The following is a 16,782-nucleotide window of genomic DNA, read 5'->3' as shown; positions in this document are numbered from 1 at the left end:
TATATGGTTTAATTTCTAGGCCTGTCTAAGAGCTATGTAGTGTTTCCCAGATAATGGCATAGAGTTTCCACAGGGGCACATTTCAGAATCTATGGGGCCCTTTTACTAAGCAGGGGTAGGCCTACCACGTGCTAAAAGAGCACTATCGGGCACATTGAGGTGTCCCATGGTAGTGTTCCGCTTAGCATGAGAGGCGTGTCTGGGGCAGAGAGTAGGCATGCCTTTGCTAATCAAGTAGCTTGGGCACATTACTATGTGCTACATGATTTTGTAAACGAGCCCCATCTAATATAATTATTAGTTAGGACTTCGTTGTAGTAAGTAACTCTAGAACTTTTCCAACATTAGAACCAAGAAATGCAAAAGACCCCTTAGCTGTGAGCATATCTTTATTATTTGAGGCCCCAGCAGTTGTTATCAGAACATTGTACCCCAGATATTGAGTGCCGGTGCTTGGACATAATCTGTCACTGAATATTGGGGACTAATTCTGCCCAGGATGATCAGCATTAACGCAACCTCCCCCCCCCCCCCCCAAAAAAAAAAAATGCTTACACCTCATGGGCTGAATATTAACTGGTTAGTGATTTACAAGCTTGGGATTCCCTGGAGCTAAAAGACAATACAATAGTGCTATTCCTTTGAGAAGCACAAAACAAAAGGGCAAGGGGGGTGAGAGGGAGGAGATGGCGTGTGGTATGGTGGGAGGAGTATAGAGCATCGGTCCTAAGGAGCACGATTACCAATGGAGAAGGGGAGGGAGAGAGAAGGAGATACAGAGGGAGATGGAAATGGAAAGGAAAAAGAAGCTTTAACGTTTGGTCAACTAAGGTGGTTAGTAAATCATTTATTTGCTTAAAAAATTTCAGGTTATTTGTAAATATTTTGAGTCATTTGTTTTTCGTTTATTAGTGCAGTCATTATTTCTACCCTTATTGGATTATTGCAATTCTGTTTATATCTGTTGTTTGAAAGCGTTAATTACAAAATTGCAGAGAGTACACAATGCTGCAGTTAGGGTTATTTTTTTCAGTAAACAAATACAATGCTTTTTCTCCTTATATGCAACAGCTACACTGGCTTCCAGTGGAGGCCAGATTGCAATTTAATATATTGATGACTTTTAAGGCTCTTCATGGGGACTTTCCAGGTTACTTGATACATCAGTTTATATTTTTCAATAGGAATAATGGCAGAACTACTAGAAATTTGTTTCTTTTAGATTTTCTTTCTGTTTGTAAATTAAAAGCACTGCACCCTCATCAATCTTCGTTATCATATCAGGCTGCCTCTAACTTGAACTACCTTCCTCCTTTTTTGAGGAACACAGAACATTATTCTGAGTTTAAGAAATTATTGAAAACTTTACTGTTTAGAAAATATGTTTCTAATTTATAGATGTTTATGTTAATTTAGACTGGGATTATTTTGTGTAATTGTGGAGAGTATGCTCTTTTTCTTAATTTTATCTGCTTAGAACTTGTTGGTTGTAGCGGGTTATAAGACCTTGATGTAATGTAATGTGATTTAGAAGGTGCTCCATATTCACAGATGTAGTCCTACTTTTTCCAACTGCAAGCTGTTCCCATAGGCAGTCCCTAAATTTCTTCATGTTGGAATCAATATCTCTGTACCTAGGGAAGTGTCTATAGGAAAGAGAAGATGTTGTGTCAGGCATGAGAGGCATGAGGGACTTGTAACTGGGCCACAATAATGTCCCCGCTCTCCACCCAAACATACATAGTAATAAGATCCTTCTACATAACTGATCCTTTATTTCTGATGTTATGTCAGGCCATCTTTCCATGCCTTCCCTCCTCACAATTCCACTAGTTAGCATGAGTTTTTATGTCCTCTGTGGTTGTCAGGAAAGTACATAAGAACATAAGTGTTGTCATACTGGGAAAGACAGAAGATCCATCAAGCTCAGTATCCTCTGGCTAATTCAAGTCACAAATACCTGGCAAAATCTCAAAAGAGTAAAACAGATTTTATGCTGCTTATCCTAGAAATAAGCACTGGATTTTCCCAAGTCGATATTAATAATGGCTTATGGACTTTTCTTTTATGATCTTATCCAAACCTTTTTTTAAACCTTGTTTTTAAACATTTTCTGGCAAAGAATTCCAGAGTTTAATTACATATTGAGTGAAGAAATATTTTCTCCAGTTTATTTTACAAATCGGGCAGGTGGCACTTCAGCACTGTCCTTTCAGTGCAGACCATACACAGTAAATATTTACACTTGACCAGTTATCAAGTGTAAATTTATTGTGGAATTTATTGTGGCCACAGTATTCTACAATTTATATCTATGAGTTATTAGTAGTTACATGTACTACCATAACCACATTTGCATATATAGGTGGCATATTCACAGCACCAATTAAATTTACATTTTGAAGCTGTTGTTGAAAGCAGGGATCTATACATTTTACACAAGGCTCTGAATTTGCCAAGCCTTTTATACAAAATCTGAATGTTTTTAGTCAGCTGGACTTGGATATTCATTTTCCTATCTAAATTAAACTTATTCTCTAAATTTTCAGGCAAAAATTTCTTTAAATGTATGTCCTCATGTTTAGTTCAGCTTTATCTGAAATGCATGACCAAATCTTCAAGAACAGGTGGCATCAGCCTAGGCTAAATTCCAGTATCATCTCAAAAGTTATTTTTACATCATTGCAGACAACTGTAATGTCATTAGGCTTCCAAGTAAACCTATCATTTAACTGTGTTCAAATTAATCTAAGTTTATTTGCAAATGAAGCATAACATGTTCTTGATAATTAATGGGCACATTTTTACTAAGCTCAATTAATTTCTGCCTATTGCTAAGTATTTTTTTTTTCATCAGAAATGTGTCTTATGTGGCATTCCTTCTATGATGCAGTTCAGCATTCAGTTTCCTAGGTTCAAATAATACTGTAAAAGTATTTTATGTATATAACGGTCAATAGTCATCTGGCAACGGTCAGCATTTTTTAAGTGCTGACCATCACCCACTAAATTAGACCCATATATTCAATGCTGAACCATGTTTGGGCACCAGCATTGAATGTCTGGTTTTCACTGGACATGTGTTGGCTGTGGAGATTTATACACATCCAGTGGTATGCTGGAGCTGGCTTGCAAGAGCTGGTTGTTGAATCCTCGAGACATTTCCTGCATGCAGACAATTCTAGGCAGTGTCCCAGGCTATGTTAGAGCTGCTCCAGATGCTAGCATCTATTCCTCCATGGCCCAGTAGAGGAGCAGGTCTCACTCCCCGGGTTCAGCAAACCACTCTCTCCCCCCATCCACTTGCAGATACCAGCATCTCTCCGCGATCCTTCTCCATCCATGTTCGCCTGCCAGTAGCTGTACTACAGTAAGTAAAGTAGGGCTGCCTTGGAGCCTTGGCCTTACCTTCTCCAGGACGCATTACGCCCTCACAGAAGCAGGAAGTGACATCAAAGGAGGGTGGGATGTGTCCCAGAGAAGTCCTAGGCAGCCCTGTTTTACTTGCTGCAGTGCAGCTACCGGCAGGCAATTAAGGACAGAGAAGGACCGCAGGGAGAAGGAGAGATGCTGGTACCAGCAGGTGGGGGGAGGGCAGAGAGTGGTTTGCTGGACCCAGGGAGTGAGATGAGCTCCTCTGTTGAGCTGGGGAAAGAGACAGGAAGTGGTGCTGCACAGGAGAGGAGAAAGGGATAGAGAAACTGGATAGAGGGAGAGGACGAGGGGGAAAGATGCTGGATGAAAACGGGGGGGGGGGGAGTCACTGGACTCAGGAGGGAGAAATACTGGATTGTGAGGGGGTGGGAAGTGAGAGGCAGAAATATTGGCACAAGGGTGGGGGGGGTGCTGCAAAAAATGTGGGAGGAAGGGGAGAGACAGAGACAATGTGCCGGGGGGGGGGGGGGTTAGGGGTACAGTAAAATGATGAGTGGGCCATGCAGGTGTTGGAGGCAGACAAAAGGGGTGAGTGTGCCTGTACGTGTGTGTGTGGGGGGGGGGGGCAGACAAAAGTTTAATAGTCTTAATAATTTAATAGTTTTAAAGTATTTGATATACCACCGTGACCTTTCTTACCTAGTCAAAGTGGTTTACAATATATTAAATATAAAAGTTAGCTAGAAAAGAATGCCTGCATTGATAGGACAGATAGACTCAACCAGCACAATCACAGGTAAGTGTGTCATTTGGGGTGGTCTAGGAGCAGAATAAAGGGGTCAGTGTGCTATGAGGGGTGCCATGGGGGGGCTAGGGGCAGACAGAAGGGGTGAGTGTGTCATTGGGGGTTGGGACAGACTAAAGGGGTGAGTGTGCCATGGGGGTTGGGGGCATACAAAGGGGCAAGAGTGCCATGGGGGGGTGTACCATGGGGTGGAGGTTTGGGGGCAGACAAAGGGTGAGTGTGCCATGGGGTAGGGAGGTTGGGGCAGAGAAAAAGGGTGAATGTGCCATGGGTGGGGGGGGGGGTTCAAGAGTTTCCTTCCTTCTGAGCATGGGAAGGGAAGAGCAGGGACACTCTGGGTGTGCCTTTTTTTTTTTTTTTTGAAGAGAGAGTCCATTGTTAAACAATTTACCAGCACACCACTATACACTTCCCAGTTGATAGCAGTTGGGACCCACTTAAGAGGATTTGTCATGGCCTCAAAATACACCTCCCTTTTCTGATCCAACCCTCCCTCTCAGTCAAAGCCTTCCATTCTGATCTGACCCCTCACCACCTGCTTCCCACCCACCCCCAATCCCTGAAGCACCCTGAGACTTACCTTGAGGCCATCCATGGTGATCTAGCAGAAGAGTGCAGGAACAATCACCTTCTGCTCCTGCCCTCTCTGGCTACAGGTGCAAAATGGCACCCATTGACCCCTGACTATATAGTCTTGTGGTGTTGAGCATGATTTAAGTGGACAGGAGTGTCTCCTTCCTGCTTAGATCACTTTGAATAGTGGGCCTATAGTTGATATTTGTAGTAACACCAAAACTTCATATGACCTAAATCCAACATGTTTGCCTGAAATCAAAGCTGAAACTAGTATGCTTTTCAGCAAAGTGTAGTTCATAATATTAGATCAGATTTTCTTTAATATAAAGCTTTGATAAATATATTCATTACGGACAGTAAGATTAATGAGTGCTCCAGACAAATGTTTTGATACAGCATATCTCATAGAGTGCCCTATTTCCTAAACTGTGTTGAAATCAGGTTTTAAAACCTTTTTTGTTTGTTTGTTTGTTTGTTTGTTTGTTGGTTTGTTGGTTTGGTGTGGAGGAGTAGCCTAATGGTTAGTGCAGTGGCCTGTGAATCAGGGGAACTATGTTTGATTCCCACTGCTGCTCCTTGTGACTCTGGGCAAGTTACCGGTACTTAACCCTCCATTGCCCCAGGTATATAATATGTAAACTGCTTTGATTGTGATACAGAATGGTGGTATAGCCCCTCCCCCTCCCCTTTTTTAACAAGGGTTAGTTACCATGGTATTCACAGAAATGCATGTTCTCAGCCCAGTTGGGCCACAGTTCTTAAAGGGGCCTGTAGAACCTGTTTATAACTCCTGGAATAATCTTCCCATGTAAAAATGGATTCTCCCTCTCACTATGAAGCATAAACTTGTATCACTTCATCAGAGTATCTCCTCTTGGACAGGTCCCCTTTACAAAACCATTCCCTCCATCTGATTAAAAAAAAAAGTCTACCTAGGTTTCCCACCCCTCTACCTTAACCTAGGGCAGCCTCCGGTATATTAGACAGGGACAAATTGTCATTTGCAATCTGGCCTTGGTGGGGAGGGATCTGGGAGCTGAAGGGGCCCTCTATGTTTTTGGAAGTTGATCAAATTTGGGATTGGTGTTGGGAAATAAGAAGAGAACATCTTATTTGTTAAGGGAGGGGAATTACTCTGGTACAGGAGGGGTGAAAAGGATGAAAAGTGATATCTATGTTTTGAAGAATTCTGTGCTAGGAACAAGATTCTACCCATCCATTTTGGATCCAATGTTTGTGTGTGTGTATTGGGGGGGGGGGGGGGGGTCAAAGTTTCAGCACTTTTATTAGCCTGCTAATGATCTTGAGTAAAGTTAAACTATACCCATTGAAGTGTAGTAAAATTTTAATTTAAAAACAAATAATTTCATTCATTTCCATGCATATATTGCAGCTGTTTTTGTGGTGTTATTGGTAACATAAAAATGTATATTACCGATAATGCATAAAAACACAATTTTAACAACAAATTGATGTAAATTTCACACTTTTGTAGACCGTTCCTAAAGTAAGCCAGTATCTCTGACATTCAAGCAGCAGTATATCCTCAAGAATCAGCCTTCCCAGCTTTGGTTCACAAGGCGATGCAGCTGCCTCCAGTGATCCAACATAACTGTAATGAATGTCTCTGCAATTAAAGCTAACCACTCTTCTGAGCAAGGCTCGCTGATGTGCTAAAGAAATTGAGTTCAAAAAGCCAAAATGTAAATTAAGAAATCGAGCGGAAGACAGCATTATATGACATTTTATTTCAGAAACTATTAGTTTATGTAGATATTTTAGAAATTATAGCTTGGTGATCAAGAAGAACCTAGTAATCCAGTGCATCCGTGAAGAATTAAAGCTGACAACATGTTGAGATAGGTGGAATTTGCTGTATATGAGCTATCATGTTTGCTAACTGAACTGGATCATAAAAATCATTTTACCGAGAACATCTACAGGATCGTTCTCTGAAATGTTCTGTTGTATTCTAACTACACTTATTTCAGCACCTTTCAACTTACCAAAAACAAATCAGATGGTGATATAATTTTCCTAATGCATATGTAACCCTAGGGCATATCTTTGTTTCAGCTCCACCCTGTTTTTTTGCTCATACCACCTGGGATCAGGGTCACACAAATAGAATACTTCTGCCATACACACAGCTCTCACTGGCAGGATCACTTGAGCTAGGCGCAGGCCAGGGCTGGAATAAATCGGCTAAACCAAGTGTACTCTTTCTCTGGGGACTTTCATTCAAAAGATTAGTCAGCCGTCTCAGTTGCAAAATGCATCAACTTACTTCACTAACAAACTTGATAAACAGTTCATAAACTTGTCAACTTGGTCTGTACAATTAAGGTGTTTTTTTTCCTTCAGATGGTCAGCACAGCACAAAACAAAATCTCTACATAATATCAGGACTTTCAAACTCACAATTCAGTTCTTTTTCAAATCTCCTTTATTTGCAGACAGAACAAATACTTATAAATCTCCTTCATTTGCAACCTGGGAATCAGCACATGGTAATATCCATACTGATCCCTAGCAGTCCTCAGTCATGTCAACACATACAATGTTGTGTCCATGCAGTAAGTCTCTGCCCTGTGTGCTAAATAAATTTAATGTGTCCTATTCTATGAATTTACAAGTGTGCAAATGATCTGTGAGTGCAAGAAAGATGTAACAAATTTTAAGAGCATGATTAAAAACAAAATTTTCAAAACCTAAAAATCTTAAAAACAAGTGTAATGAACCAAAAAACAAATACAATATTTTTCACTTGTGCGTATCTTCATTACCTAATGGCTACCTCCATGAACTGTAGTGCCACTATTTCATGTCTAAGCACTATTCTATAAGGTACGTCTAAAGGCATAGCTTATAAATGCAAAGGGTGTGCACATGGGTGAGTAGTGGGTGGAGCTGCCACTTAGGCACATAACTTACAGAATACTATAAACAACATGTGCACCTGTGACATTTGCACAACTGCAGCTTTACCACATGTATGGCCGGTGTAACTGACTACAAGTAAATATAAGGTGTTTTGATGCCAGGTTACCCCAGTATTCTGGGTTCACGTAGTAGAATTGAGGCATCTAAAGCAGTGGCGTAGCCATAAGTCAATTTTTGGGTGGGCCAACAGGTTGGATGGGTGGGCACTAGACAGTGGTTTGCTGGTAAATGTTTAACAACAGGCTCTCTCCCCGGACCACCTCTGCGCCCCCCCTCAAAATTGCAGAGCTGGCTATAGCCAGGGAGAGAGACTGAGGGGGGGGGGGGGAGGCAATGCATTACTCTCTCCAGGAAAAAAAAATTAAATGATCTCAGGTTCCAATCTAATTCATGTTTAATGTGGGATAATATGCCATAAATAAGTAAATAAATAAATATAAACTTTTAATGTTGAGCATCTGATTCTCAAAGTGGACATATTCCAAACACCATAATGAAAATAAAATGATTTTTTTCTACCTTTGTTGTCTGGTGACTTTGTTTTTCTGATCATGCTGGCCCAGTATCTGATTCTGCTGCTATCTGTCCTCTTAACTCCGTTTCCAGAGCTTCCTTTCCATTTATTTCTTTACTTTCCTCCTTTCTTCTTCATTTCTTGCTCTACATCCGTAAGTAAAAGCTGGGTCCTCCGCAGACTTGACTGTCCAGTGGATCCAGCTTCTGCCTATTTTCTCCATCCATGAGCTGTTTTTCTCCTCTCTTCCTTTTCCCTCATATATCCTTCCTCTCTCTTCCCTCCCCTCCATCCATGTCAGCATTTCTTCTCTCTCCCTTCCATCCATGTGCATCTCCTTCCTCTGTCTTCCCTCCCCTCCATCCATGTCCAGAATTTCTTCTTTCTCCCCTCCATCCATGGGCATCTCCTTCCTGTCTTCCCTTCCTTCCCCTCCATCCATGTACAACAATTCTCTCCCTGCCCTCCCCTCTATCCACCCATGTCCAACAACCATCCTCTCTCCACTGCCCTTCCCTCCATCCATGTCCAGCAACTCTCTTCTACCCTCCCCTCCAACCACCTATGTCCAGCAACTCTCCTCTCCCCTGCCCTCCCCTCTATCCATCCATGTCCAGCAACTCCCCTGCCCTCCATCCATCTATCCATCCATCCATATCCAACAATTCTCCTCTCTCCCCTGCCCTCCCCTCCATGTCCATCGATGCTCCTCTCTCCCCTTTGACCATCTCCCTCTGATTCCCTCTCCAGCACTCCCATTCCCCCCTCTGTCTCTCCCTTACCCAGTCTCCTAAATTCCTCCTCCATCTTTCACCCACTTCATTAGTCCCCCATTCCCCATACTCTGTATTTACCACCCCTCCCAGTCCCATCTATCTCCTGCTCCTTCCTTCTGCTCACCACCCCTCCCAGACCCATCTTTCCCTCTGCTCACCAACCCTCCCAGTCCCATCCAACTTCTGCTCCTTCCCTCAGCTCACTACCCCTCCCAGTCCCATCCTTCCCTCTGCTGACCACCCTCTGCTGAATAAAGAAGACAACGTGGATGCAGGCAGCACAGCAACTCACTGGTTTGCTTGCTGTGCTTTAAGTGAATGGCGATGGCTGCGCAGGGGAGTAGAAACAGAGATTTTAAATCAATGGCTTCCTTCTGTAGTCGGAGCAGCAAACTGGTGGGCGGCAGCACTAAAAGCATAAAGCAGCGAAGCTCTTTGATTCCGTCCTTCACTTTCCGTTTCCTGCCCTCTCAGCGTCCCGCCCGCCCAAAAGGAAATGACATCAAAGGAAGGCGGGACGCTGAGAGGGCAGGAAACGGAAAGCGAAGGACGGAATCAAAGAGCTTTGCTGCTTTATGCTTTTATTGCCGCTGCCCGCCAGTTCGTCAGTGCTGCCAGTCTGGAGAGATCAGCTGGATGGGCGGGCCTGAGCTGAAATTGGGTGGGCCTGGGCCCACCCAGGCCCACCCGTAGCTACGCCCCTGATCTAAAGGAGATGCCCAGTCATAGAATTGCACCTTTTCTGTATTAAAAATTTCAAAATCCTGACATTGTTCCTGAATTCATCCTTTTGGACCTTCTTATCATGGCTCCAAGTTCTATAAATCCTTAAACTTTTCTGTGTAAAAAGGTTAACATCTTGAGCATTCTTAATATCTTTCTGATATATAAATGTTCTTATCATACCTCGCATCCTGTTCCACCTCTCCTCTAGGGTATATATATCTAGATCTTGAAGTCAAATCATAATACTTTTGTTGTTGGCCATGCACCAGTTCAGTTTCCTTTGTCTGGACCCCTTTTTGGGGGTGGTCTCCAGAAGCGAACACAATATTTTAGGTAACATTTCCTCAGAGACCTGCACATGAACATGGGACCCAGCCACTTCAGACAATAACACCATATAAATTGTGAGGTAAGGTTCATCCAACAAAATTTTGGACAGCTTTATGTGAAAATCAATGGTCCCTAAGAACTGATTCAGAAGAATTCCTGTCAGATTGGGACAGAAGCACAATCATGCTAGATGAAATTGCACACATGAAAACAAAAAACGGACAAAATCACATATCAGCAGCCCCTTGGTATGATATGGACCTGAAAACTTTAAAATCACATTGCAGAAGACAAGAATGAACCTTTCTGAAAAACAAGAACAAAACCAACAGAACCGCGTGGAGGGAAGCACAAAACAGATACAGAATCAAAATAAAACAGGCTAAAACAAAGTTATATAAAAAACTGGTAGGCACAGATTATAGAGACATGAAAAAATTATACAATCTGGTAAACAACCTACTAAATACCAAACCTCTAACAAAAAGAAATGATGAACCCTCATAAGTAAATGAACTAGCCAGATACATTGAGGAAAAGATCCTCAATCTAAGAAAGAGCTTAACACAAGCTGACACTAACCAACATATTTTTATTGGCAAAATGGATTACCCCTTTGAGGAAACCCCAGTGGACAAAACTTGGACAACCTTCCCCCTACTCACAAAAGAGATATTAGCACAAGCAATAAGAAAATTCTCCACTGCCCACTGCATGTTAGACATGTCCCAATTATATTCTGAAATCACCCCTTGACCAATTCATCAAACACCTTACCTCCCACCTCAACTTCATGTTCAGGGATTCTCAATAAAAAAAAGGGCAACATACTATTCACCCCTATTCCAAAGCACACCAAGAAAGACATCAAAGGTACCTCTAACTACAGGTCAGTAACATCCATACTTCTAATGATGAAAGTAATGGAAGGCATAATGGCCAACCAGCTAGTTGACTACATAGACAAATCCTCCATACTTCATGACTTCCAATCAGGTTTCAGGACTCACTTCAGCATAGAAATGGTGCTGATCACACCACTAACAAAATAAAAAAAAAAGAAATCTCAATTGGGAAAAAACATCCTTCTATTACGGTTCGACATGTCCAGCGCATTCGACCACCACAGTTGACCACTACATCCTACAAATAATACTCAATAAAATTGGCATTGGAGGAAAAGTGCTCACAATCTCTTCCCCATGGAGAGCGAAGTGTGGGGTCCCCCAGGGTTCAACACTCTCCCAATACTATTCAGTCTAATGATGACATCCCTTGCTCTATCACTGTCCAAACAAGGCTACAACCCCTTCATATATGCTGATGATGTAACAATTTTCATCCCTTTCAAGAAGAATCTGTCAGAAATTACCACCAATATCTCTGACATCATAAACACTATGGAAACCTGGGCCTCAGCATTCAAACTAAAATTGAACAGGGATAAAAACACATTGCCTAATACTAACATCACCACACAACACAAAATGCTTCACAAACATTAACAACATGGGAACACCCATCACAATAGCAGAAAAACTAAAAATTCTAGGAGTTAGCATCAACCGAAATCTGTCCTTCGATGACCAGGTCACAAAAACCACTAAGGAAATGTTCCATACTATATAGAAACTCAAGCTTATAAAAAACTATCTCCCCGGAGACATATTCCGAACACTTTGTTCAAACCATGGTCTTTGTCCATGTGGACTACTGCAATGGAATATACACAGGATGCAAGGAACAAACATTAAAGAGGTTTAAAAAATAGCACAAAACAGAGCAGCTAGACTTACATTTGTAAAAAAAAAAAAAATTTGAAAGCATGAGCCCACTACTCCAAACTTACACTGGCTACCTGTCAAAGCATGCATATTTTTCAATATATGCACCCTGGTCCACAGAATAATCTTCAGCCTCGTTGCAGAATATATGGTTGGCTTGATAGATCTACCAGCATGCAACACAAACAAAAATGCAATATCCTATCTAACTATTCATTATCCAAAATGTCAAGGCTATGATACAAATCTACACATACAACCAGATTTGCATACATCTGCACCAAAAAAGAACTGATCCCTGTGGCAAACCACTGCAAACACTCATATCCTCAGAATGAACTCCATTTACAGCTACTCATTGTCACCTCACTATCATACAGTTCTTAAACCAATCAGCCACTTATATGTTTATTAGTACTTGATATACTGCCTTTCATTGGATTGAGAAAATCAGTTATTTACAATCTAATCAATAGATCAGAAAAGGAAGACCTACAATGAAATGACAGGAAAGCAAAAATGCACAGAGAAGAAACAGTTTCAAGAAGGAAGATAAAAGCATTCTTTTGAGCCAATACCAAGAGTTTTTAGTTGCCCATGTGGAAACATATCAAAATCTTACTGAAATCTATTTATAACACAGCTAATGTTTACTATGATCCAACTCTATGTTTTCCTGGTCAAAGAAATAGATCAGTTGTGTCTTAGAAGAACTAACGCTAGTGAAACCATGCTGCCTCAGATCCTACATCACTGGATTACAGAAACTATATTTTCATTTATTTTAGCATCCATTTTTTGAAAATGTAACTCTGCTCTTTCCTCATCAGCCTCTACAAATTCCTGACCTTCAGTTGAGTCTCACAATGCCACTTTTGAATTTCTATTATTAACATGTCTAAAAAATAAAAGAAAAAGTTATTGTCAACCATTTTACTATGTTTGCTTTTTTTTCCCTTTCATTTATATCCTTATTTTCCTGTCTACTTTCCTAGTTCACTTTACTTTTTATAGATGCTGTTGCCTGTCTTGCTTTTTCAGCATTCTCTCATAGTTTACAAATGCTAACCTTTTTCTCTTACTTTTTTTGTCTATGTATTTTGAAAAACAATAGTTTCTTTTTCCTTGTATGTTTCCTTATTTTTCTAACAGCTACTGTAGATTTGTTGTCATATAGTATCTCCTTTCAATTTTGCTCATTGCTTTTCCCTTTCTCTTAGACATTCTCATCCAGTTAACAAACTCTGGGGCCCTTGTACCAAGGCATGGGAGCACTAACATGCAGGTAGCACGCACCCGAGCTGCACTATCGCCAGGGTAGTGCATTCACCTGGCATAATTCTGCTTTTGGCGTGTGCCAAATCCCACAATAGAACATAACCGGCAGCACGCCCATGTTGGCGCACACTGCCTGGTTACCGTGTAGGTAGCGTGTGAGCTCTTACTTCTAGGACAGTGGATGGCAGTAAGGGTTCAGGTCATAAATAGGCACGCGCTAGTTTTATTATAAGCGCAGGCCCATTTCATGGCCCATTAAAAAAAAATTGCCTTTTTTCCCAGCCATGGTTAAAAATGGCCCAACGCACGCCTAAAGACATGCCCACATTACCACAGGCCACTTTTTACTTCAGCTTTGTAGAAGGACCCCTCTCTGAGGTACTCCCCTATCTTTACAAAATTACTTTTTCCGATGTCTAGGGAACCTGAATTAGCCTGTGCTCTAATAGTTAATAACACTATCCAGTGATCACTGCATCCTAGATGTGCCATGAAAAGCACACTCCCATTTTTAAGCATCAGATCTAGTACAGCCCTCTCCCATTCAAATTCATTGAGAAAATCCAGGGTCTTCTTACTTCTAGATGACACCGCAGACGGGATGTCTAAATCAACATCCTGCATATTGAAATCACTCAGCATTAGCAAGCCCCCCTTCGTAGCAAAAGTGTTATGGATTGCATCTCAGTAACTACATATATTTAGTCTATATGGATTGTTTTTCACAGATAGAGTTATATAAACTATATAAACAAAGCAAAACTCAATCCTTTGGTAAGTTGCAAGAATACTCAAAATCTGATTGGACCAAAAGAATTATAGAAATTACAAGGGTATAGAAAGTGTAAGTAGTAGACACTATTGCTTCTTGTCTATACTTTTGAAATAATGCATAATACAATGGCGGTACAGTAATCTACTAAGGGATCCTTTTACTAAAGTGCGCTGAAAAATGGACTGCGGTAGTATAGACACGTGTTTTGGGTGCGCACAGAATAATTTTTTAATGCATCTACAAAAAAATGCCTTTTTTTGCAGAAAATGGGCATGCGGCAAAATAAAAAATTGCTGCTCAACCATTTTGGGTCTGAGACCTTACCGTAAGCCATTGACCTAGCAGTAAGGTTTCATGTGGTAACCAGGCGGTAATGGTCTACGCACGTCAAATGCCACTTGACGTATGTAGCTGCAGCGTGCCAAAAAATAAAAAAAAATATTTTTTCAGACACGCTTAGGGGACGTGCACCAAAATTGAAATTACCGCAAGGGCCATATGGTAACTGGGCGGTAACTCCAATTTTGTGCGCGTTGGGCGCACATAGGTGCTTATGCAGCTTGGTAAAAGGGCCCCTAAGTGAAAAGAATCACAGTAAAAACTGCCATTAGGCCCCTTAAATAGTGTCTCTTGCTTTCTTTTTATTTCTTACTAATGCTTTACTTTTAGATTAGCTATATAAAGTAACCACTGTACTGAAAAACTGTGTTTTATAGATATATGATGGAAAAGATAATACTGCCCACCTGCTGGGTGCATTTATGGTATCTTCAATGAGAGGACTGACTTTAAGCAGCACTTCAAACCATCTTTGGCTGGAATTTAACACAGACTCAGAAGAAACAGATGAAGGCTTTCAGCTTGTATATACCAGTAAGTACTAAAAACATCAATTTTGAAAATAAATAGAATCTTTATTTTTCTTTCCAGCATATGGGGGCCAGTGCACTGAATTGTGAGGTCCTTCAAGAAAATGAGCCTGTATCAAAGGATGCTTTTCTTATGGTGCTTGTTCGTTTAAGTAAAATTCAAATTAGCCTTGCAGCTTGCTCTCCTGCAAAAAAAAAAAAAGTCCATGGAAAAGTGCATACTTTTTTCTGCAGAGAAAGTTTGCTCTACCTCCATATGCTGTGAATGAGCTTTCTGCAAAATAACAGCTTTAAGTGATTTTCCCAATTATTTAGCTATGCATGAATTCGCAAGTTGATTTACATGGTATTTAAGGTTTCTAGGTAATTTAATGTAATCCAAATGAGATTCTCTGAGGAAAATAACATGTGCTAAAATATCAAACAATGGGCCCCTATTACTAAGCTGTGGTAACAGGGGCCCTGCGTAATAGGATAAGGGGAATAAGTTCTGTTCATTTTTTCCTATGTTAACCAATTTTTGAATAGTGCCTTGCCTACATTGTGGACTTTAGCAGTATTTATCATTTAATAGATATTGTTTATAAACTATTTTCTTGAATTGTTATGATAATACTCCTTTTCTGTACAAGTGTTTCTTGTAAAATTTATTGAAACTAAAATAAATAAAAAGCAACATAAAATATATTGTACTGTTTTGGAGTCTTGACAGGTATTTGTAACCTGGATTGGCCACTGTTGGGAACGGGATACTGGGCTTGATTGGCCTTTGGTCTGTCCCAGTATGGTAACACTTATGTACTTATGTAGTCTGTTAACTCTAGTGCAATTGTGCTATTGGAAGTCTTGACTGCTAGCACACAGAATAGACCTGATTGTAGCTATCAAAGCTGACCATTCCTCCTCCCAACAACCATGTCACACTGACTGCTTTTATAAGACGGAAGACATTAGTGCAGATCTGTGTTAATGTCTACTGCATGGTAAAACTTACATTAGCTGCTGCTTAGTGAAAGGCCCCCTATGTCTCTTATACACTCTTTTAGTTAATTAATTTATAATTATTTATATATTTCATCAACTGTTATCCTTTATCCTTTATTTTTGTGTTTTATCTTTGTATTTATTTAGTTTTATATTGAGATATGTTTTTAACAATTTTAATCAAGCTGTGGTAAAAGGGACCTGTTCTGGTCAAGCTTTTCTCGGCCCCTCCTTATGTTATCCACATCATTAAGGGTGACTACTCTATTACAGGTTTTAGTATCACCCACAACCTTACCATACAGCTGTTGTACAATATCTCTTACAAAAATGTTTAACAGAATCAACCCAGAAACTGATCCTTGCAGCACACTACTTGTAATGTAGATTTCCTCAGAATGAGCTTAATTTACCACTACCCTGTGTTGCCTATCACTCAACCAGTTCCTAATCTAATCAGTCACTTTAAGACACATACTGAAGAAATTAATTTTGTTTATATGTCAGCTATGCGGAACTGTGTCAAAGGCTTTGCTAAAATCTAGCGCTCTCTCTTGATCCAAATCTCTGGCCTTTCACTTAAAGAAAATATTAAACTTTTTCTGACAAAACCTGTCTCTAGTAAAACCATGCTGCCTTGGGTCCTACAATCCATTTGATTCTGGAAACCTCACTATTCTTTGTTTTAGAAGTATTCCCATTTATTTACTTATAACAGAGGTCAAATTAAATTGCCTTTAGTTCCCAACATCTTCTTTATTTAAACTTTTGTGGAGAGGGATCTATTTCGGCGGCGACATTTGATTATGCCCCTCCACGTAACTCTTCAATCTATTCAGATTGCCCAAAATTTAGCAGTTATGCTGTTTGGTATTTTGAGATTAGAACATATTACAGCCTATATAAAGTGATTAAAATGGCTGCCTCGAGTTACAGCATAAAGTACAAATTAATGGTCATGATTCTGTGTCTTCTATCAAGATACACGTTCACTGAGATCATTTATGGGCTGTGATCTGGTAGTTCCTGCCTTGCAGCGGTTGCAAC

At 40.5% G+C, this 16,782-nt stretch overlaps 1 protein-coding gene across 1 annotated transcript in view; it reads left to right on the top strand.

Annotated features, from left to right (window-relative positions):
• CSMD3 (CUB and Sushi multiple domains 3) overlaps window positions 1–16,782 on the top strand; it is a 2,043,988-nt gene that overhangs the window by 1,205,342 nt on the left and 821,864 nt on the right. The window contains exon 24 of the mRNA XM_030189879.1: window positions 14,599–14,755. Within this exon, the coding sequence (XP_030045739.1) occupies window positions 14,599–14,755 (157 nt within the window). The remainder of the gene's footprint in view (window positions 1–14,598; window positions 14,756–16,782) is intronic.

This window comes from Microcaecilia unicolor, chromosome 1 (genome assembly GCF_901765095.1).
Source record: "Microcaecilia unicolor chromosome 1, aMicUni1.1, whole genome shotgun sequence".
Classification (NCBI taxonomy): Eukaryota; Metazoa; Chordata; class Amphibia; order Gymnophiona; family Siphonopidae; genus Microcaecilia; species Microcaecilia unicolor.
This window is presented reverse-complemented; position numbering and strand designations above follow the sequence as displayed.